The 24668-nt window shown below is 42.1% G+C and overlaps 1 protein-coding gene across 8 annotated transcripts in view; it reads left to right on the top strand.

The window, feature by feature from the left end:
* Positions 1–18252: 18252 nt before the first annotated feature.
* The window catches only part of RAB28 (RAB28, member RAS oncogene family), a 173033-nt gene continuing 166617 nt past the window's right edge, over positions 18253–24668 (top strand). For 3 of the 8 annotated variants that reach the window (XM_039540479.1, XM_039540478.1, XM_039540476.1), the window contains exon 1: positions 18253–18643. In XM_039540479.1, coding sequence (XP_039396413.1) covers positions 18569–18643 — 75 coding nt within the window. In that variant the 5' untranslated portion in view covers positions 18253–18568. The remainder of the gene's footprint in view (positions 18644–24668) is intronic. The other 5 variants (XM_039540480.1, XM_039540481.1, XM_039540482.1 and 2 more) reach the window with 5 other exon arrangements.

Here is a 24668-nt window from a genome sequence, read left to right on the forward strand (position 1 = left end):
GCAGGAGGAAACTGTGGGGCAAATGACTTTGGAAGACACATACCCTCCCTAGTCCTGAAGGTCTGCACAGAAACAAGAGCTGTCCTGTAGGGAATACTGCTTCTCTGTTAGCCTACCCTTCTTCTGCAGGAGCCATTCTGCAAATGACTGTGTCCCCCTGCAGCTGCTCAGAGGGAAGCAATGGACCACAGCACTGGACTACCTCCTACCTAGATTTCCAAGGATAGTGTTATGAAAAGTACCTCTGCCCCTGTGCTGCCTGCTCCCAATCCTGTTCCTCAAATGTTGAACTGAACCAACTTCCGGTACCTTATCAAGTTGGCACTGTTTTTCTGTGCTTGCCATCTTGTGCTCTAGAATTTAAGCTGCTATTTAAAAACTGAAAATCTCTAGCCCTTTGTGTTACAGAGAAAAATTTCTAAATGTGTAACTGATGCCTGTCTGCAGATAGCCCAAAACAATAGATGTGAGAAAGGTATTAAGTCGTTCATTTCAAGGTGTGTTTATTTTGAAGCATAATGACAACTTAAATGTCAGCTTTAACTGTCTCATTGCAACATATGGTATGACGACATTCATCCTGGCTCAGAAGGCCTATTCAATGTCCTCTATACAACTTATAGGAAGCTCTGATACAGACACAGCTGAGCTAAGTCTTTAGCATTGGGAAACCTGTCTAATGGGCCAGCAACACAGTAAAATGGAATTAGACTTTTGGTTGGGGGAAAAAATTAAAGAGCATAGTATAATAGCAGTAAGAGACTCCAGGACCGGTTATTGTGAAGGATTCACTAATGTATTCCTAAGTAGTCTGAAGCATGAAGACACAACACATCCAGGTAGAACAGGCATATTTATATGCTGTAACCATCATTCATGACTCATGAGCCAATCATATGTAATATCTAGTCTCCTTTGTGTAATGAATTTTAAAATGGTTCATACTAATCTATTGCACAGCTCTGTCCCCTTAAGTCTATGCCGAATTTGGAGATGCAATATTTACCACTGAGGAACTTTAGAAAACACATTGTGTTCTTGCATAGACAGCTGCTGCAGTTCATACAATATGTAGTGAGTTGTGCCTTCAGAAAAGGAAAGAGCTCTGAAACTCTGTATACAAAGATCTTTCAAACAGTGTGAGCATTTTTCTGGAGAACTACATTGAAACACTGTCCCTGTGATACTGGTGATACTAACACAGTTTTGAGTGTTCTGTGGTTTTGGACCTAATTGTGTTATCAGTTGGTTTGATAGGTTACAACAAGGTTTTGTAGAACACTTTTTGACCTGGTTGGACCCACTCCACTGATTTCTGAAGCTTTCTGAGAAGCACCTTTTTCACAAATTGAGTTCTTCATGAAGAAACTAACATGGTTTGAAAACTCTTGTAGACAGGGACAAGACCGTCTTCACAGTTTAAAAAAATTGCCACCCTTTCTACTATCAATGGGACTCCCTTGCCCATATCAAAGTGAGAGTGCTAGTTTTGTCTGGCTAAATGGCATTTTACCCTAACTCAAGCAACTCAGACAACACAGGTTAAAATGCCAGCAGCCATCTGTGGCCTGTCCACATTTGTGGCTTCCAACATTGCTCCTGCCAGCCAAGTTGTACCAATGAGACATGTTAAGAAAAACAGTCCTGTCTACACTAGACAACACATATAACAAAGCTAGACTTCTGTCCACACTATAATGACAACCATTTTCAACACCCAAATTGGGTGAAGTGAGGGAGCAGCAGTGTTTGATATCCAATATCAAACACAGGAGCTTCTTTACTGTAGAGCCTCAATGTGTGGGGAACTGCAGAATGTCTACAAAACCATTACTTTATCTTTAAATAATTTCACTTTCTCTCAAATGCAAGGCCCAGTGGTGTGTAAAGAATGGTGAACCAATGTTTATTTTACATTTTCTGTTGGGTTTTTTGGGGGGCGGTTGGGGTGAGGCTGTTACAACCTCAAGGTTACTTAAACAATGTTTTGTTTTTAATTAAAATAAGTATAGACTGTAATTCATTGTATTATTTTCAGAGTAGTAGAAGACTTTGTAATTAGAGTAAGTGATGACAAATTTCTGGTAGGGATTCCAAAACATATGAGATTGTTAGTGAAAACACGAGGGAAGTGTTGCAAATAGTGTTAATTAAAAAAGTCCATGTGTAGTCCCTTCGAGGGCATGTGAATAAATAATATCTAATAGAGTTTCTATAGGAGGCTCCATTTATACTGAAAATGAGGAAGTCCTTGTAATACATTACTATTAGGAAGCCTTTATGAAAGGTATTTCTCACATTTCATCCTGGAAACCATTAAATAACCTGTTTTTATTATACAGAGCCAAACATTTGGTTTGGTATTTTATTTTAGAAAAGACCACAAAATCATAGGGATATTAGCCCTCTCATAATTTTTAGGGGTGTCTTAAAACCATGTACGTTTATTCCTGGCCTGAGAGTTTCCTAAAGTTACAATCTTTGATCCTTGTTCTCCAAAAAACATTACCCAGGATGCACATAAAACAGGCATTAAAGGGGTTTCCTACCCTATGTTTCTTCATTAACCATCTACCTTACCACCCACCAATGCTGTGGATTTAAGAGAGTCTACATAATTGAGTCCATAAATTAACAAAAACCCAGACAGCTGCCGAAATGAAGCAATAGATGGGACATTGGCCCTAATGTTCTCGTATTAGCACATTAAACAAGCAAAAGGGGAGCTCTTAATTACACCTTACTTTATGGGAACATGATAAATTCCTTTTGCTGACCTTACTGCAAAGTCAATGGATTTTTGTGTGCCAGTGTTGAATTAATAGAGATAACAAAAGTACTTGAGCTGAAGGATTATTTTGAGTATCTGAGAAACATTATAAGTAGGTAGTAATGAACCTCAAACACAACCCAAACTGCTGTTCACCCTTCTAAACTACCAGTTATTCAACATTTCAAACTGACAGCTTGTAAATGTACATTTTATTAAATGCACAGCAATAAAAATTTGTAGGTTTCTGTCACTTTGAATTTTAGTGGCTCAAAATGAGGCCTCTAGCCTTTTAAATTGTAGTTTGTATAAGCACAGCTCAGAACCATTCACCATTCTTAAACTGGTGCTTTTTAAAGCTTCATTATTTACATTTGCTCACATAATATCCTTGTCAGAACCCAGGTAAGCGTGTCTCATGTCACTGATAAGCTGACTGGCTTGTGTTTTCAGTTGCTTTTATATTGTAGCCTATACATAATTTTTCTTACAAAGTTCTAGAACGTCAAAAAATAAAATAAAGCAAGCAGTGATGTCACACAGTCCAGCCTGCTTTGCCCTGGAGCCAAATGTGGCTCTGTTGATCTCAGTGGAACTTCTTTCTTGAGTAAGGTGAACAGGATTTGGCCCAAGGACCAGCTGACTGAGCTTGATATTGATGTTGAAAGTTGCAGGCTGAGTGAAAATTTTGGCACATGGCAGTTAATACCACAATACAGCAGGAAATGTTTTGGAAAACTTCATGTGGAACGAAATGACAACAGGTGTCTGCTCACATTTAAATGGCGCTATTGGGCCGGATGCAATGGCAGTTTTGCCTGAGTGAGGATTTCAGGAAATGGCCTGAAGGGTGCATACATTTTTTTTTGCTAGATGTTTTAAATCAGAGTTTAGTTCCCACTTTGGAACCTAAGAAGTGACCAGATTTTCAAAACTGCACAGCATCCAATACATCCCACTATTGTCAATGGGAGCTGCTGGGCATTGAGGATAAATTAAAATCTATCCGCTTCATTTAGGTGCCTAAATGAAAGCTGTGCTCATTTGAAAATCTGGTCCTTAGCTACTAAATTCAGATATGACTGTAGTGACTCCCTGTGCTTTTAACCTATAAACCACTGAATATATATAATTTCTCTACCACGTAATAAATATGATGTTCGTAAAAATGCAAAGGGGCTGATCTTTTGGACATGAGAATTTTTTTTGCAAAACTCTGTTAACTGGATAGTATTTATATGCATGCATACACGCACATATACCATTATTTTAACTTACGGAAAAAAAATCAGTCATTTAGCTATGATGTAAAACTTGGGCCATGCCTATGCGTGGACACTAATATGTTTTTGCCAGAACAGTGGTGTTACCCTTGTGTTCTAGATCCATTCCAATTTGGGTAGCTACATTTCTGTCTTAAATTCTTCTTGTAGTTTTAATTGGATGTTGAATTCTTTGTCACTTTCTGTCCTAAACTATTATGTAGAATTTCAAGAGTTTTTTCTATAGAAAAGTTGCTACATTTCAGAGGTGGGTGAAATAGAAGCACTCCAACCTCTGGAAGTGTGATGATGTCAATAGAATGGGAAATGTGCCTTAAATTCTAGCCCTCTACCATCCAAGCCAACAAACAATATCCATTGCATGGTGAGCTTTAACAATATTAGTAAGAATTGTTCTGTAAATGCTTTCAAATGCAGTGTGCTTGTTAGTGACAAAAATAACCATCCAACATAACACTTCAAAGCGAAATATGACAAGTTACACACCTGCATCTAGTTATTGAATGTCTCTCCTATCACTGATCATCTCCTGACAATGCACACTGACTTCTCTGGTACTTCTGTCATCTCTGCCTTATGCACTGGCATTTCAAGGTGATGCGGCCCAGCTGATATGGAGCTTCTTGGGATGGTGGAAGAAACATTGGGCCTGATCCTCCATCCCCCTACACCAGTGCACAGTGTGTAGTAAAGGATACTAAATCAGAATGGATTTCACATTCATTTCATATTTACCTTGCAGTAGGGTAAATGACCACACAAGAGAATCAGACCCGTCACCCATGGTCTCCATATTCAGTGCAGTTTTTCCTCTTACTGAGTGAAAGGAAATGCTGCATCCAATGGAGTGGTTTCAGCTTGATGTGCATCAGTTAGACAAACAGATGGAGTAATGAAGCCTCAACAGTGCTTGGGAGGAGAGGGGCATTACTGTCTCACCTTTGGGGACGTGAGGATTGAGATTTAAGGAGCTGTGACCCTGGTAGCAGATATTTTCCATAAGCTATGGGGTTCAACCCCAGCACACAACACTACATGGATTCGCTTCAGAAAAGCAGCTGCTTGGCCAAAGGTTCATTTATCCAGTGGATCATGACTCAGAACATTTTCCTACCCCATATATAGGCTATTTAAACAAAAGTGAGGTGCCTGGGGAGCTAATTAGGAAGGAATGGCCCTTCAGTCTTGACTTTAACAACACTCAGCAAATACATGATTTACTGGGCTCAAGTCAGGACTGAACTCAACAGCATGGTAGCATGCACTGCAGCAGAGATGGATTAGCTACATATTGGGCCAGAAATAAAAAGACTGTAAGATAGTGTGTGACGCTATAGTCTGGTAGTGAGGGCTCCCACATGGGAGATGCAGGGTCTAGTTCCCCTACTACTATGTCTCTTTAATTATATATCCACAGTGAAACAGTTTCAACAGAAGAGATTAATGGATGCCCACATCAGAATAATCCAGTGCTCAATGGCTAGAGCACTTTCCTGAGACCACTGTTCAAATCCTTTTGACCCATCAGGCAGAAGGAGGAACTGAATCTGGGTCTCCCACATGCCAGGTGAGTGCTCTGCCCCTGGGCTAAAAATTATAAGGTGGGTAGTGGCACCTCCTCCTCCATCCAGATTTTGAATGGGAACCAGTCTGGTAGGCAGCTTCAGAGCACACCTACCAGCTCAGACCCCACAGGTGAAATAGGTACTGCTTTATCCTTCCCCAGTTTGTGGATGGCACTGGGGCTTAGGTGGGAGGCAGGTCTTTGGATGCCTAGAGTGAGGCAGCAACATGCGTGTTCAGAGGCAGAAACTTAGGGACTGAGGAAACTTTTACAGTGGAGATTTAGGCACTAAGCGAGTTCAAGCAACTACAGGGTTAGGTGGCAGCTGAGCAGTGGTTTTGTGGATCATAATGGCTCCTAATGCTGGGACTTAGATGCCTAAGTACCTTTGTGAATCTGGCCCTTTGTCTTTGTAAAAGAGGGATGATAGTACTATGATTTCTTTCACAGGGTGCTAGGTGAGTCAGTTAGCTCATACTTGTACAGTGCTTTGGATATGGAAATTATAAAGAATTACTATTGCTGCTGTGGCAGCAATTTCCAGCCATATCCTTAGGAGAGTTATTAAATTAAGATAAGTATTTTTGGGGTCCATTGTATTAAATTAATAGTTTATGCATCTTGGCATGGGGTTGGACTAGATGACCATTGTGGTCCCTTTTAACCCTCTATTTTTGTGGGTCAGGATTGCATGTAACCCCTCAAGGGTTTGTGTGTGACAAATGTGAGACCTAGGAGTTCAAAGTTCTATAGTGAACAATGTGCCAGGCAAGAATGTACTTTTGGAAAAAGAAGTCTTAAGTGTTTTTTTTATGAGGGATATCTAGTGGGAGGTGAATGCAAATCTAGCCTTTGAAGCTATGTCCTGAGGAGTGGGTCATTGTCTGCTGATCACCTGTTACATGAGGCCAAGATCAAAGGCCCAAATTATATAAAGGAAAGACTGAACTATCCATCATTGTTCTGGTTCTGAATCTAAGACAGTTATGAACTTGTAACCATTGGGAAAACCCAGTTATGGATTTTGAAGCAGTGACTCCTACCAGAGACCAAGATAGGAGTTCAGGTGACCTCTGATAAGCTTTTTAGCATGTGAGAAGGTTCTTTTATTGTTTTAATGTGTTCTCTGTAACGCTTTCACCTTAAGAATAAATGTGCTTGCTTATAAAGAGCTGTGTGGTAACATAACTGTGGGCAATTACTCTGTTCATAACTTCTGAAGAGAAATCAAAGTACAGATGCTGGCCTTTTAGGTGATCTGGCATGCTGGGGATATCACAGTGTAGGCAGGCAACTATGCAGTCTGGGGAAAAAAATAGTCATGAGGTAGGGAGATGTGGGTCTCTATCCAAAAGAGGCAATGGTTGGGAGCCAGAGGCCTAAAAGTGGGTACCCTTGGTAGACCATGGAAGGGGAACACAGGTGCAGTTGCCCTGAACTCTGACAGCTGCAAAAGGTGATCATAGAAAAAATGACTAACCTATGACCCATTATCATGACAGCTGGGCAAATAATATGTAATGAATAATTCATTCAACTGCTTTTGCTGCTTTTCCTTTTAGTGAAATGTTCACAAACAGATCACTATTTTCTCAGATTGATTTATTATTGGTAGGAGATATTGGGCTTGTTTGTCTATCTACACAACTGTAGAACAGGTGTCCAGTGTGGGTTCTTTATGGTATCTCAGATTAGAATTGCTGTTTCAATCCTAACTATTGGCCCTGTGTTATCCAGTTACCAACCTGCTGTGTTTTGCAGGGTGCATGGAAGATTTCAGTGGCTTTTTTCTGTACAAGACATCTCCTGTCTTTACATCTGTAACCGGTAATTCTCTACCATTTCCACTCAGTTGTCAATCTGGTCAATTTTATTGTTTATAGTATTCAATTTAACATCAAAAGAATCAAATTACCCCCCCAAAATGCGCACAGATGTAAAACTGATTCAGTAGAGACATTAGAGATGGTAACTGATGAAGTGGAAACAGATTTTTTATATATGCAAGCTTCTAATGTAGTGAGAGTTAAGGGAGAAAAGGGGTTAGACCAACACAAGACCGTAAGTGAATCTGTGGACTAAGGGAGCTTTTTTAACGGAGCTCCATCCCAATTTTTCTGTTTTGGCTTTGATTTTTTTCCAAAGGTGAGAATACCATTAGTGAAATACATGTAGTGAATGTTCTATCTGCCAGAGGAAGAATGGATATGGTTCCCAATGGAGCTTGTCCATTATTTTTTTTTATTATTATATATATTTTTTGTCAACACTGCATTGAATGCCCACCTGTGGCCTCAGTGTCTTCCATGGGCTTTAAATCAGTGTCTAGCTGCAGAGCAAAAGAGATCATTAGAGAGCAGCGGGATTCTGGTTGAAATGGTGAGTGTACTAGCTCTGCAGAAGAAACTAGGGAAAATAGCTCAGGACTGAAATACTGATCCCCTGACTCAATCCCTCTTTGTTCACTTTGAATGATGAGCAGATCATGACTACTTTTCACTTTCTCTAATAGTGGTTAACCTATCCCACACATGGAGTGTGTATCATTCTGCTTTGATGACCATCTTGTTGCGGTGAGGTTTGGGGAAGGGCATCTAAAGTAGAGCCAGATGGAAAGGGGACACAAGTGACTCATTCTTGTTACAACCACTCCACATGAAGGATGTGCTCATACCCTGTTTATATATATATGTATTTTCACACTGAAAATGCTTACTTTGTACACTGCATGTTCACACACAAACCCTGATTTGCTTGTGACCACCTAGTCACGTGTTTTCACATGCAAAGTGTATGCATTTACTTATGAAGAAATGCACATCTAAATAGATAGCAAGGATTGAAAATGACTCCTAAATTGAGTAAGCTGCAATCATTTAGTGTAGCTTATTTAGCATGCAGAAATGGGAGACTAGATATTTTAGAAGATTGGTATTAGCTCTTCCTCCTCCGGCCCCTCAGTTAAAATCCAGACAAGTCAATAGTCACTGGCCGTCATGACCATTTAAAGGCTATTTGGTGGCCTGTGTGAAATAAGCTGGTCTTAATTCAACTGCTAGCAGAAAATGTACACATGGCAAAATCAACAATCGTAGTGGGAAACAAAGCTACAGGCCAAAGACTGAATGAGAATGGAGACTAAATTACCTTCTCACATGGAGAGCTGGTCACTCCAGGTTAAGGCTAAGGCACATTCATGGAGTTTACACTTCTGTCTTTTCTGTGCATAAATAGAGGGTTTTCAGGACTATCAATGAAGCCCTTTTACAAAGGAAATTCAAATAAAATTTAAACAGGGTAAAACAAAAATGGAACAAGTATCACAATTAAGACTGGATTTTACAATAAACAAAACACTTGTAAGTAAAAATCCCATTCAAGGTCTCTCTTCTGAGATTCTTCCCTAGTGTTCGCAAAGATGCATAAAATGAGTTTGACTCTGAGGATTAGGTACACCTACCAGACATGAGAAAACACTCTTCTACAAAATGTACTCAGTTTGTTCATTTCAGTGCTTCTCAGTATGCCCTATATTTTCCTTTTGGCCTTTTAAATAGCAAGTTCTTTGGGGCAGACACTGACTTTACTTTGTGTTTTATGCAGCATTCTTGATGCATAGCAAATAATAAACAGGATAAAAAATGATGAAAACATTTCAGTTCCAAAGTTACCCTGGAAGGGACACACCATAACAATAAGTCACACAGTACAAAACTTAATTAGGTTGTTTAACATGAACAACTAAGTTGCATAAGGATTTGGAGCTTGCTTCTCCACTCCATTGCACTAAAGTAAAATGTAAAAGGAATGTAACAGAGTGAAGAATCAGTTTTTGATTTTATTAAAACTTGTTACCACTTTAACATCGTAATGCAACTTGGACATTTGTATGACATACTCTCTCGCTGAGCCACAGTTTTTTTGTTTGTTTGTTTGTTTTTTAATTTTATGGGCTTATTTTAAAATGCCAAATGAGGAATTGAGCATGTCACTGACTTTCACATACCTAGTAATCATAATAGGGCTATTGAGATGTGAATTGTCTAGTTGTATCCATATTGTATGCCTCCTGGCTGCCAGTTTCCACAGGTCTTTAGAGGTTACTAATGAACGGGTTTGCCTTTTAATACACAGACTAATATATTGTTTTTCCAGTATTTGCATAATATTGATTTTTAATCCTGTTTTAATTGCAGCTATTAAGCAAATCAGAAATATGTAATCAAGGCACTGTTAAATTAATGAAGATGGTAAGAGTTGGGGTTACACGGTTTTCCTCGCTCTGTTGTTCACTTTCTTAGAGCAAGAGTATTCATACCTTAAATATATTCAAGCTAAAAGAACTCATAAAGAAAACTGAAAGAAAATGAATGATCTACAAAGGAAAATTGTATGTGTAAGATCTATCTATTGTGGTATTAAGAGTTATGTTATTTTTTGGTGTGTGTTTTCAATACTGGAATTGACCCTTTTCCCCCGTCTGTTCCTCCATCCCAGATCTACATATTCACCTGCTCCCACTCATTCTCTCTTACTGTCATACACACTGTCCCAAGAATATTCATCAAAGCTTTCTCTCAATTTTTTTTTATTGTATTACAATACTCTTTTGTTCCTATGGCTTCTCCTTTTTTGCATCTTTCCCTCTTCCTCTGCTTCTTTGATTGCCTCCCACACCCTGCTTCTACCTTTCCTCCCTCTCATCCCCTCCTTGTTTCCCCTTTCTGTTACCCTTCTCTCATGCATGGCAGAACACCTTCTCCCCTCCCAACTGGTCTGTTCCTTTTCTAACCTGCCCTCCCCTCCTCTTGCTGCTCCACAGCTTTTCCCCTACTCCTGATTTAAGCAAAGCACCTAAATGAAAATAACCAGCTGTTAGCAGGGTAGAAGGAGCACTTCAGTGTTGTCTAATTTAACTCCCCCTATCCTATAGTGCAGGAACAGACCAGAGAGTGAAATTAACCAGCTGCGGTGGGCTTCCACCAATTTCACAGTTCCTTATCTTAAATTAACTGCTCTGTTCTGCACAGGAGTAGACAAAAGGAGGCACAGTGTGCAGAGAAGACAGTCATACCATGTACCATCAAAGTCTTCCATATAATGTTTCTCTATTATGCTTGAGGAGGTAAACGTTATGGTTAAGGCTGAAAAGTATTTCCATTCCAGCCCCTTGTATTTGTTCACACACTTTCTGAAATCTCTTCTCTAGGGGCTCAAACCTTCTGTTCTCCAAAGGTGATTTTTTTGAGAAATGTTGAGCAACAAGAGCTGAGCTGTTTTTCAGTTGTTTAGAAGATGGGGAAAGAAGCACCTGTCTAGTTAAATCGCTGTGCACATGTGTGTTGAACACAAGATAACTGTTGTCAAAGTTAGACTCAGGACTCACAGTTTGTCAGACCACTCTGTTTTATTAGCACAGCGCTCTGCTAATAACACCCAGATAATGTGAGCACCATGCAAGACACAAACTATCTTATTTATACAGATAAAAGGGTGAGAACTTAACAAGATAACAAAGGAAGCAGAATCAGATAAGTTTACCTGGGATAGGCATGCATATCTTATTTCCTTACTAACTATTACCGATCTTCTGTTAACGTTTCGCCATTAGCACCCTTGTTTATGCCTAATGTTTCTTTTCCTGGCACCTGTATTTCAACATTTCTTATTTCTGCTTAAAGGTACATACAACATTTCTTTAATCCATTCTTATTTTTACAATATAATTAAGTCTACTTTCACACTGTCCATGTGAAGTTCACACTTGGTAGGACCGTAATCCTCAAGGAGGAAAAAACATTAAACTAATCATTTTGTGGACAAACATTTCAAAAGTAATAAAGGTTTGGAAATCTGTGTTGTGCATGAACGGTATAAGCAGCTATGCTACGTTAGGCCCATACTATTCTTTAATAACAATTCTAGTATAAGAAAAAATTATTAAAATATGGTTATGCAAACGTATTCTGGGAAGTATATTTTTCTTCTTCTGATCACTAATCCAGAACCAGTGTTCAGAAAAGTTTACTGGTCCCAAGAACATTTGTACTGGTCTGCCAGACTGTTTCTCAGTCTTGGTGAGTCATGAAACACTTGCCTTAGAGTGTGACTGTCAACTACCTTAGTACATTCATTTTTCAGTGTTATTTAGTGTTAATCATACAAAACTTCAATAAAGTCGCAAAGCATAAAAGAAAGTTCATGTTTGTCTCAGTTCCTTTCCTTTCCTTGTTTGAGTCCTATTCAGATACTGACCTCTCAGAAGTTGGATTGGTCAATCAGAGTCACCACAGCCCAATTAAATTAAAGGCGACCTGCACAGGAAAATAGAAGGGGTTTGCCATGTTTTACTTCTTTCTGATGTATGAGAAAATTTTCAGATTTTTCTCTGCTTGTCTTGCACCAAAAATTCAGGTCTTGTCTATCCTTTTTTTTCCACGTAAACTCTGGATTATTGGAGAACTAATAACTATTAGCTCTGATTTTGCAAACACTGGAGTATATTAATAATTTTATCAGCATGATTTGTGCCCTTGAACTCGCTCGGGTTATAATGTGTGTATATGGAGGATTGAAGCTTTTATGACCTCACAGTTACCAAGGAAAGAAATTATTTTTATTCAGATTTTTTAAATTTTGGTTATATAAAGGACACTGTCAACCTGTCATCTCATCAGTAAAAAAAATATAACTGTTTAGTTTCAGTTACTATACCTGCCTTTGAGTCCCTCTGCCAATTTTTGTTTTACAATTATATTTTCCAATTTTTTAAAAAAATGTTTATCGTCTCTGTTGCTGTGTGAAAGACAAACAAACAAGGGAAACTAGCTATGACACTGAAGCCACTGGGGCAGATTCCTGCAGTCTGTGTGATTGCAGGACTGGGGCCAGCCTATCCAGGAGACATGGTGAAACTGTACAAAATGTGCTATTCAGTGCACAAAATAAAATAAACGTACATTTTCTCTAATCTTCCAGATACAATAATTTTAGGTGTTACTTCTAATAGGAAGTAAAACAAAACATCAGACAAAACTGTTATTTTTAAGTTGACTGTGTCCCTTTAGCATCTATTTAATTGGGTTCCTGATTCTAAGTTAGAGATCAAGCTTTTTTGTCAAAGACTGAATACTTTAAATTAAGAGTTGAGATATGCCCCAGTCCACATCCCTGAGTCCTTGAAAGGAATCCATCCAATAAAAAAGGAAAGACTAGACTTGACATTCCAGATATTATTTTAAACTCTACAGGTTACCTCCCCCATCCTAAGGCCTTGTCTAATGCTGTTGTTTTTTGTTAGCCACCAAGTGGCTACATGGATGTAACTGCATCAGTGCAAACCCCTAACATATGTGGTGCAATGGTGTAAGCACCGACTTGTTCTGAGGCTGCTAACATCAGTACACCACACTGAAAATAAAGGTTAGTACTAGTGCAGCAACATCAGTGTGGCTACACAAGTGGCTAATAATCCCAGTGTTAAGGTCCAACATTTTTGCCAGTTAGCTAATTGGGCAGTTGTAACTCCTCTTGAATAGGCAAACAAGAAGTGTTTATGTTGATACCATAACAGAAAGAATCATCATCCAGATACAAATATTGATATAAACAAATGTTACATAACAGTCACTGACAAGAAAACCGCTGAGGGGGGGAGGGGGGGGGAAATTAATTAGATGGTGCCTATACTTAAAAATCAGATAATTTTGATTACTGATTTTTTTCTAACCAAAATTTGTTATTCAAATATGATTTCACCAATCACTATTCTCACAAGCCCAGTGTTAGAGTAATGCATAACTTCATTTGAAATATGGGATTATAAATTTCAAATGGTATACAGCATTAGATCTACTTCTAACAGTTTTCAAGATAGTGGCTGCAGAAATCAAGCTGGAATTGAAGTTGAGAGAGAGAAGCAAGAAAGTAATTGGAATAATGAGATGTTAAGGTGTGGTATGTTGTAAATTGCAAAGTTGAAAAGACTGACATATCATTACTTCATATGGCATTATAAGGATAAACACATGGAAGATTATGAATGACTTTGTGATCTATTGATGAAGAGTACTACATAAGACCTCAGTATTATAGAATCATAGACTTTAAGGTCAGAAGGGACCATTATGATCATCTAGTCTGACCTCCTGCACAATGCAGGCCATAGAATCTCACCCACCCACTCCTGTATCAAACCTGTGTCTGAGCCACTGAAGTCCTCAAATCATGGTTTAAAGACTTCAAGGTGCAGAGAATCTTCCAGCAAGTGACCCATGCCCCATGCTGCAGAGGAAGGCGAACCCCCCCCAGGGCTTCTGCCAATTTGCCCTGGAGGAAAATTCCTTCCTGACCCCAAATATGGCAATCATGTGGGCAAGACTCCCCAGCCAGACACCCAGGAAAGAATTGTCTGTAGTAACTCAGATCCCACCCCATCTAACATCCCATCGCAAGCCATTGAGCATATTTACCGCTAGTAGTCAAAGATGAATTAATTGCCAAAATTAGGCTATCCTATTATATCATCCCCTCCATAAACTTATCAAGCTTAGTCTTGAAGCCAGATATGTCTTTTGCCCCCACTACTCCCCTTGGAAGGCTGTTCCAGAATGTCCAGGAAACTCAGATTCTCAATCTTCCTGTGGGGTTTAGCATTAGTTTATCTCCCTGGTGGTTTGCAGGGTATTTGTACCATGAAGTGGTCATGTAGACTAGGCAAAAATACAGGCCAGGCCATGGATAATTGCCAGCTAGTCAGCATCCCATGTATTCCCTTACCACTGAATCTTCATTATTGGTAATAACATACAAGAACCCAGATTAGCTCTCAGATCCTAGGCTGAGTCTGCAGGAGAGGCAGTAAGAAAAAAACCTTATGTAAACTGAACAAATTTTTACTGGAAATCATTGTGAGATGGAAAATGGGACCCTTAGATGCCATTTTAACCATTAGTTTTCAGAAAGGAATGCTTTAAAGAAGTGCACAAATGTGCTTCTTACAATGCACACAATGGGAATACCTCCTCTTTGAACTCCATATATGCAAGCTAGCTGCCTGCTATGCAAACTCACACAGAGGTCTAGAGACAGGAAACATCTTTTATTCTGTTTGTATAGTGCCAAAAATAGGCACTACCACAGTCTATATAAAAAGATTCCAGGATTGTAACTCTGAAGCCTAGAATGCCTGTTGAGTCAGTGTGTGAAGCAATGGAAATACCTACATGCAGGGCTAAGAGTATCACCATGTTAAATAATCACTAGATTCACAGTCTGTTAGCATCCAATTTGTCAGTTCTCAGCCGTTTTTGACTTACACTTATATAACAGCACAGGTGTTTTCACCTAGCCCCATAAAGAAAAGAATCAAGATAGATGTTTTGAGCATTTTCCTCATCCATGTTGTGTATGTATCATCTGTGATGTTGCACTCTGTAAGATTTTATGAAAGTATGCTTAGTGTGAAAATAATGTAACTAAAATATGCTTCATGCAAAAGCTCTCTTGTAAGGTATCATTACAAAGCTCATAGTCTACTGAGTGTGGTCATCCTATTTGTATAAATGTATCACTCTTGTATCTGAAACTAGAAATATGAAATATAACTCTGAGGTCATATGGTAGTTATGCAAAGTGTGAACCATTAATGGTGGTTTGGAATCTTAATGGCTCCCATTAACCAGGACAATTGACTGTAGATAGCTCTGTTTTACTTGTCTTTCTGTATACGTGTGTGCTGGCAAGCGGGTAATGAAGTCTTACAGTGACATGTGATCATGTCACCTGAACTGGAATCCATCCTTAACCCGGTGCATTTCTGTTGAGAAGGAGGAATGGAAACTCAGAGGGACAAAGGATTCCCGCCTTATGCAAAAGATATATAAGTGGGCGACCTCTAAAAAACTAAAAAGTTAGTAGATCTCTCTCCACCCCTCCACCAGTCAGTTTTGTACTCCCTGTCCCCCCTCCCTCCCCCTTCCCCTGGAGAACACAAACCTGAATCTCACACACAGAAACACAAAAAACAAACCTCTCCCCTCTCCTCCTCCCCTCTGCTAAGGAACTTCTTGATTCAAACTGAATCAAACAAAGACCCCCTATCCCCCCCCCCCCTCCCCCCCCTCCCCCTGAAAAAAAAAAAAATTTGATTCAAACAAAAACAAACAGACTTTCCCTTTTCCCTTTCCCTCCCCCCCAAAAAAAAAAAAAAAATCAAAAAATCAAAAAAAAAAAAAAAAAAAAAAAACATACAAAAAACAAAAAACTCTCTCTCTCTCAGGATTAAAACCAAAAATAAAAATAATAACTTAAACTAACAAAAACTCCCCCCTCCTCCCTCCCTCCTCAGAATAATAAGCAACACAGACAACAAAAATTTCCTTCACAACACACACAAACACAACAAAAAAAATAAATTAATAGACTAATTCTAATTCTAATTACTCACTATACTACTATACTATATATACTCCAGGAGAACTTTTTTGATATATGGCCTCTTCTATATCCAAAAAGAGCACACACAGAGCACAAACAACACACACACAAAGCCTCCACAGAGAGAGATTTGATATTATGTCCCCCTTTGATTGTCCCTCTGGTCAGGTGTTCCTCAGGTTACTGAGCTTGTTAACCCTTTACAGGTAAAAGAGACTTTAACCCTTAACTATCTGTTTATGACAGGGCGGAACAGAACAAATTAGGCAGCCATCATGAGAAATCCCCTAGCTACCACATGAGCTAGAACAAGGGCTGTATCAGGGGAAAGGATTGTGTCCAGACTAGGAAGGCGTCCAGTCTGTGAAAGAAACTTATTGAGGGTGAGATTTTATCTGTATTCAGTTTTATTACTGTACTAGGCTTAGACTTGCATGTTTTATTTTATTTTGCTTGGTAATTCACCTTTGTTCTGTCTGTTACTACTTGGAACCACTTAAATCCTACTTTCTGTATTTAATAAAATCACTTTTTATTTATTAATTAACCTAGAGTAGTAGTAATACCTGGGGGGGGGGGGGGAACAGCTATGCATAACTCTCTATCAGTGTTATAGAGGGTGAACAAGTTATGAGTTTACCCTGTATAAACTTTATACAGGGTAAAATGGATTTATTTGGAGTTTGGACCCCACTGGGAGTTGGGCATCTGAGTGTTAAAGACAGGAACACTTCTTAAGTTGCTTTCAGTTAAATCTGCAGCTTTGGGACATGTGGTTCAGATCCTGGGTCTGGCTTGGAGCAGACTGGCGTATCTGGCTCAACGAGACAGGGTGCTGGAGTCCCAAGCTGGCAGAGAAAGCAGGGGTAGAAGTAGTCTTGACACATCAGTTGGCCGTTCCCAAGGGGGTTTCTGTGATCCAACCCATCACATCATCATCAAAGATTCTCCAGTTAGAATTTAGTGAGCAGTGCACATAGCTGCCAGAAATTGGGGTCTGTGTGTGAGCAAAGGACCTTTGGCACCTCTCTCTTTTTTAGAACTGAGCGGGCCATGCCATGCCCCCCACGTCTGAGAACCTACTCTGCAAGTGTATTGTGGGGGGGAGGAGCGGGCAAGGCCAGGTCTCCTCTTGGCCTCTGACCAGAGCTGGTGAAGTAGTTGTAGAGCCCCTTCCCTGCTGGCATGACAGAGGGGTGGCTGGGCCAAACCCGAGGGAGAGGCATTGGGACCTGGCACACAGGGTCACCATGCCATTCAAATCTGGCCCTGTTTAATGGCTTCCCCCAGGTGGAGTCCTTACTGCGACCTGCACACAAGAAGGGTTAAGGGCCGGCTCAGGCTGTCAGCTGTGTTGTAGGGGAGCAGTGCCTCACAAGCATGTTAGTCCTTGATGGCTGGAGCCAGAAACACATGGCCTGAGCCCAGGCCCTGGAGGGGCTGCTTCCTTTGGCGAGGCGGGGGGCTGCCTGCCTCCCCTGGGAGCGCTTCAGCCTCTAAATCACTGCGACAAAGGGGAGACGTGATCTTATAGCCTTGGCTCCCCAGCCTGGGCAGCAGCACAGAACGGAGGGGGGTGGGGGGGAGGGAAGGGTGGCACCGCTTGATCTCCCCCAGGTCAGCTCCAGCCCCCGCTCTCGTTTGGATTCTGCCAACTGTTGTATCCTTGGGGGCAGCCGGTTTAGGAAGAAATCACTTGAGGCCAGACAGCAGACAGCTAACAAAACTACCATTTTATTTACGGACACAGAGCTCACCCAACCGGCTGAAACCGGCTGGGCTATCCCCTAATAATCTAACTCAGTTGCCATAGGAACAAAAACCATGACAACCAAATACACAACACCAACGGCTATAGCCTGGGGGCCTCCGCGCTGCTTCCCCCGCTTCCTGGGGGCCTCCGCGCTGCTTCCCCACTTCGCCCAGCGCTCGGCTGGGAGAAGGAAGTACCGGTAGATGCCGCCACGCCCCTGAGCTGGGGGGGAGGGGCGAAGAATTCCCATGCCCCGCCCCCTCCGTCCCACCTCCAGAACAGAGGGCAAAGAATCCGCGTGCCTTGCTGGGGGAGCAGAGCAGAGGGCGGGAAATCCCCTAGACCCCGCCCCCCGGGGAAGGGAGAAGGAGGAGCTAGTTGTGGCGCTCCACGCCCTGTGAGTGTGACCTTTCACCCCACGGTCCTTAGTTACCACGCCGGGCGTCACTAAGGGATTAAACCATTGAAGCTCTCAGGATTCCGGGCCAGGCCACTATCGCGCAGGGAGGGGGAGAGAGGCTGTGAGGGTGCAGGGACGCGGAGGGCCCAGCGAGCTGATTCCCCCGCCGGGGAGCGGTCGCTGGGTCCGCCGCCCCGTCTCTCTCGCCCTCCTCCGGTTCGGTCTCGCGGTGGTCTCGCCCAGACTCGGCCGTAGTGACAGCGGCCGCATCAAGGGAAGATGGCGGCTCCGGCCTCTGTGCCGGTTCAGGCGTCGTGAGAGCGGCACTCGCTCCCCGCCCCGCCCGCCGGGCGCAGGGACCATGTCGGACTCGGAGGAGGAGAGTCCGGACCGGCAGCTCAAGCTAGTGGTGTTGGGGGACGGCACCTCCGGCAAGGTCAGTGCCGGGGCCCGTCTGTCCCCGCTCCTCGCTGCCGGGGCTGCACCCCAACCCTCCCCGGGATGTTCTCTGTCCCCTCCCCGCTCCGGACCCGCCTACTTCGCCCCCCAGCTGGCCCCACTCTGTGCCAGGGCCCCCAGCCCCGAGTCCGACTAGCGGCGCGTGTAGCTCAAACCGCCAAGCCCCTGCCCCCGTCACTAGTGGCTGTCGCGCCTGTCGTTGTCGCCACATCTGGCCAGTGGCTGAGAGGCGATTCTCGGTGGCTGCCGGACCGGCAGTTGTCCCTAGCCACGTCCCCGGGAGACCAGCGACCTCGGACTCGAGGCCCACAGCGCGATGGTGCTTGGGGTAGAACAATCGCACCATGAGCGGCCTCTCCGGCCGGGTCTCCAGAGACCTCTGGGGGCAGCGAATGGCAGAGATGAGGGTTCCCCGCTGTCAGACAGCGCAGCCCCCCAAGACAGACAGTGGGAGCAGAGGCTGCTGTGGCCAACCCCATCTGTCTTGTGGGGCGCAAGGTGCAGTGGCCCTGGGCAGCCTCCTAGACCCTCCTTCCCGCCAGCCCGGACTGGCACCCAAACTCTGCCAAAGTCCCTGCGTCCTGCCACCCTCTGGTGCAGCAAACTAGGAATTCTAGACTGGCTTAACAGCAAGTATAAAAGTCCTTAATAAAGGTAAAAGCTAATAATACAATCACTACAGGCCTTTGTGGTGTTTATTTTGACATTAAAGCCAGTTTATCCTATGTTGTTCCCATACTTTCAGTGTTTTGCACACTTTGTGTTGGCAAGGCATAGTAACATCATAGAAGTTGTGGGGGGAAGCTGCAGGTTTTGGCATCTGGACAGGCATTGGGAAGGGATTTGGGGTTCTGGCAAGGCAGAGGAAGGGAATCTGGGGTTCAGGGACAAACATACTAGCTGGATGTTGCTGCCGAAATAATCAAAAGTGACCTATGTTGCTATTCAACTTGTGTTCTTAAGGTTTCAAAAACTACTAGACTACTGACATGAATGAGGCAACTTTATATCTGTCAGAACTATTATTTCAGGGTATGGGAAGTCACCAGTGTGGTGTTTTAATTTTGGTTCACATTTTCAAGGTTTTCTTTCTGTGAAGGTTAGGAATGTAATTAACAAACAACATGGTTACAGAATTGTTGACTACATGAAGTCCATGACCAGCATAATGCTAAATAAGGCAAAGCAAGGGTCACTATGTACCAAAGAAGACAACAAAAAGTAATCATAGTGTATGTATTCAGGTTTCAAAGAGGAGTAGCCATGTTAGTCTGTATTAGTAAAAACAATGAGGAGTCCTTGTGGCACCTTAGAGACTAACAGATGTATTTGGGCATAAGCTTTCATGGGATATAACCCACTTCATCAGATGCATAGAGTGGAAAATACAGTAAGCAGGTATAAATATACAGTATATGAAAAGATGGGAGTTGCCTTACCAAGTTTGGGGGGGGGGTCAGTGCTAACGAGGCAAATTAAATTAGGGTGGAAGTGGCCCATTCCCAGCAGTTGACAAGAAGGTGTGAGTATCAACAGAGGGAGAATTATTTTTTGTAGTGACCCAGCCACTCCCAGTCTTTATTCTGGCCTAATTTTATGGTGTCAAGTTTGCTAATTAATTCCAGTTCTGCAGTTTCTCATTGAAGTCTGACCCAGGAGGAGGAGGCTGTTGAGGAATCCCACCTGGATTTCAACAATTTCCACCCCACCATCAACCTCAGCCTGGACCAGTCTACACAAGAGATCCACTTCTGGACACTACAGTACAAATAAGCAATGGTCATATAAACACCACCCTATACTGGAAACCTACTGACCACTATACTTACCTACATGCCTCCAGCTTTCATCCAGACCACATCACATGATCCATTGTCTACAGCCAAGCTCTCAGATATAACCACATTCGTTCCAATCCCTAGAGAGAGACAAACACCTACAGGATCTCTATCAGGCATTCTTAGAACTACAGTACCCACCTGGTGAAGTGAAGAAACAGATTGACAGAGCCAGAAGGGTACCCAGACTACAGGACAGGCCCAACAAAGAAAGTAAAAGAACGCCACTAGCCATCACCTTCAGCCCCCAACTAAAACGTCTCTAGCACATCATCAAGAATCTACAGTCTATCCTGAAGGACGATCCCTCACTCTCACAGATCTTGGGAGACAGGCCAGTCCTTTCTTATAGACAGCCCCCCAATCTGAAGCAAATACCAGCAACTACACAACACAGAACAGAAACACTAAGCCAGGAACCAACCCTTGCAACAAACCCTGTTGCCAACTGTGTGCGCATATCTATTCAAGGGACATCATCATAGGACCCAACCACATCAGCCACACCATCAAGGGCTCGTTCACCTACACATCTACCAATGTGATGTATGCCATCATGTGCCAGCAATGCTCCTCTGCTATGTACATTGGCAAAACCAGACAGTCTCTACTCAAAAGAATAAATGGACACAAATCAGACATCAAGAATTGTAACATTCAAAAACCAGTAGGAGAGCAGTTCAGTCTCCCTGGACACTCAATAACAACATTCTTCAACAAAAAAACTTCAAAAACAGACTTCAGTGAGAAACTGCAGAACTGTAATTAATTTGCAAACTTGACATCATTAAATTAGGCCTGAATAAAGACTGGGAGTGGCTGGGTCGCTACAAAAAATAATTTTCCCTCTGTTGATACTCACCCCTTCTTGTCAGCTGCTGGGAATGGGCCACTTCCACCCTAATTGAATTGGCCTCGTTAGCACTGACCCCCCCACACACTTGGTAAGGCAACTCCCATCTTTTCATGTGCTGTATATTTATATCTGCTTACTGTATTTTCCACTCCATGCATCTGATGAAGTGGATTATATCCCACGAAAGCTTATGCCCAAATACATCCGTTAGTCTCTAAGTTGTCTAAGGACTCCTCAGTGTATGTATTATTACGCACATCTTGAATGTGTTAATGAGACATACCTGATAATCTCCGTCATGATTGTGAATTTCAAAAGTACAATTTCTCCTTTTGTTACTGACTTTTTAGTAGGAAATTTAAAAATTCGGTCACAGAATAACTGGTTTACATATGATTCAGGTGAAAAACCAAGACTTCATATAATTTGCAGGTGTTGGAAAATCTGCTTTCCATTGATAAGCAGGAAAATTCTCTGTGGTGAAAAAGGCATGTGGCTAAATATAGACTTTACTCTTTAATTTAAAGAAAAGAGTATCTAGCTCTAATGGTTGTAAAGAAAACCTTTTATGCCGTGAAAGTGGTGTTATATTTTAATCAGTGGACAAATAATTCTAAGTGACAATCTAAGGAGTGTATAATAAATGCTCAAGGTAGCTCTAGTCTTTTGCTCTTTGCTTTCCCAGTATACAAATCAAACTAAGAAGTCCTTTTCACTACTGCTGTTCAGTACCTTATGGCAAGACCTCTTACCATATCTGGAATTACAAGCATTGGTGCATTTTGATGTTTTTTCCTGGTTGCATCCCTGAATCCTTTGCTGTGCCTGGGAATCGTATGGTTGACATTCAGCTGCCTTTACCTCCGTGCAGATTACATTGATGGGGGGATGCTTTGCTTTCCTCACACTCAGGGCTTTGAAGCGGAGCTGGAGCGCAGAGCAGTAGGTTTTTGCCTGGAGCTGGAGCGGAGCAATTCAAAAAATTGATTGCTCTAAATCCCTTCACTCCCTCCTAGCCTAGATAGTGCTATTAGAGAGGCTTCTTCCAGCCATGTTGATGCCTAGAAGGCCCAGTTGAACCTTTGGGCCTTGCAGGAAAATCTTGCAAAAGTAAGAGGTCTGACAACCTGAATGGGGAGAGGAATACAGCCTTGGGGCCAGTTCAGGTGCATTTGGAGACCTCTTAAGACCAAACCATTTGAGTTCCCTCTCCTGTGTTGTCACTTGTTCCCCCTAGTTCTTAAAACGGTGTGTGTATAAGCATAAGTTTCTTTACCCCTACCCAGCCTCCCTCTTGTGTATGTTTGTTTCTCATCCAGCCTCCTTTGTGCACATAGCCCCCATTCACTGTACACATTCCTCTCTCTGCAGGAGTTATGATCTATCTTCAGTCAATGGAGAGGAATGGGAATAGTGGCAGAAGATATATTCTCGGATTCCCTTCTGAGATCCAGAGCTTCATATTTTCCTTTTCTTCCTCCAGGCCAACAATGGCAACACTGGTCTCCTGCCTCTCGAGGAACAATGGTTCAGCCAGCTTACAAGAAGGCAGCAAACTTGCATGTGTTCTGGTGTCATGCCTGGGAGAGAGGGGGAATGATTCAAACTCCATGGAACTGCTGGCAGTAGTTTAAAAACAAAACTGCTCAGACAGCTTCATGGCAGTCCAGGACAGTGTTTCCATTTCTCTTCCCGAGTAGTGGCCCCATTCATGAGGCAGGGAGCAGTGCTTCACTCCCATTCACTTTTTTAGAAAATTTCATGACAGAGGTGTGGGAAAAAAACTCATTGAAGTCATGGAAAGGTCACTAAGTGTCTTTTTTGCTACATAAACATCCACAAGAGTAGAGTGGGGGCGCTGAAAGATGAGATCTGGAGGGGAGGGTTGGAGAGTGAGCCCACCTAGCACTCAGTGCACAGCAGTGGCATTGAGACCTGTCAGATGGTGTCACAATGCTACTCAGGTTAGGCCCGTCAACCCCTCCATAGATGGAGATGGAGGGATGGATGGGCTAACCCTGACTGACATGGCAGGGTGGGTGGCGAGGGAAATGGGAATGATTCAGGGTAGCTGGGGAGTCTAAATCAGGTTGACTTGAGTGGAAGTGCTGCTCCTGGAGGAGAGGAGTAAGGGTAACAGCATGATAGAAAGGGAGGAGCAACTGATAGAAATACAAAGACACAGACCAGAAGAAAAACAGTGTACTAAAATGGAGAAAATAAAGAAAAGATTAAAATTTAAAAAAAATGCTAAGAAAATATTAAAAAGGAAAAAAATAGGGAAAACAGTGCACGACTTGACAAAAAATGATGATTAAAAAAGGGTTGGAATGAGTTAGACAAAAATAAGGAAAACCGATTAAACCAGGTGATCAAAAGAAATCTGAAACAGAAAAGGAGGATTGAGTTAAGCAAAAATAAACAGCAGTATAAAAGAAAAGACTTTCTTTTATAGGAAGGAAGAGGAGGGAAAGAGAGAAGGGAACAAACTTCAGGAACCAGATTTTTTGTCAAACTCCTCCCCTCCAGAAACTAAACCAAACTTTTTTTAAAGTAGTGACATTAATATAGATTGAAAAAATGATGTCAGTCTCTGGATGCTGCTTCTACATCTCTCCATACACTCATTGGTTTGCATGTTGAGAAACTTGGCAGTAGTGAAACTAACAAAAAACGCACTTATTTTGCTCTGCTGCTGCTGCTCGGGAAAGCTGTCTCTCTCTGTGGAACTAGGTTCTGGAGCTATTCCTGGGCAAGGAGGTCTTGGAAAAATAAAGGTCATGGGGGTGGGTAGAGCAGCAGAAATGTAACATCCCCTTACCTACTGGGAGGTTGGAGGAAGAATAGAATAGCTGGGTCCACCCCAAAAGTTAGGAGGCTTCAGATTTGGAGATAAGGGACAGTGCACATTCCTTCTCTCCCTTTCAGTTGGGCGAGGGACTTGAACCTATCGGACATGTACTCTCGCGGTTGATACAAAAGATGGAACTTAACTGTGTCCTGCCCCTGGTAGGAATCCTAAAACCCTCTTCCCTTACATCAGCTTTGAGATGGGCTTCTCAAATGTGCATTGCTCCTGGATCTTTCTGGTGTGTCTATCACCTTCCTGCCCCCCTTTTTTAAAATTTTGGATTGACCTGTGGGTAGTGAGATGCTATTTTCAAATTCTACAACCTCAATGATCAACATAATTTCAGACTTCATTATTGTTGATCTCCGAGGAAGTAAATATTGGCTTGTTCATCACATAACTTTTTTCAGCCATTAATGAACTGGAATTTCCTTCTCCAGCTAAAAAGTATTTAGCA

Source organism: Mauremys reevesii, linkage group 5, assembly GCF_016161935.1.
Source record: "Mauremys reevesii isolate NIE-2019 linkage group 5, ASM1616193v1, whole genome shotgun sequence".
Lineage (NCBI taxonomy): Eukaryota > Metazoa > Chordata > Testudines > Geoemydidae > Mauremys > Mauremys reevesii.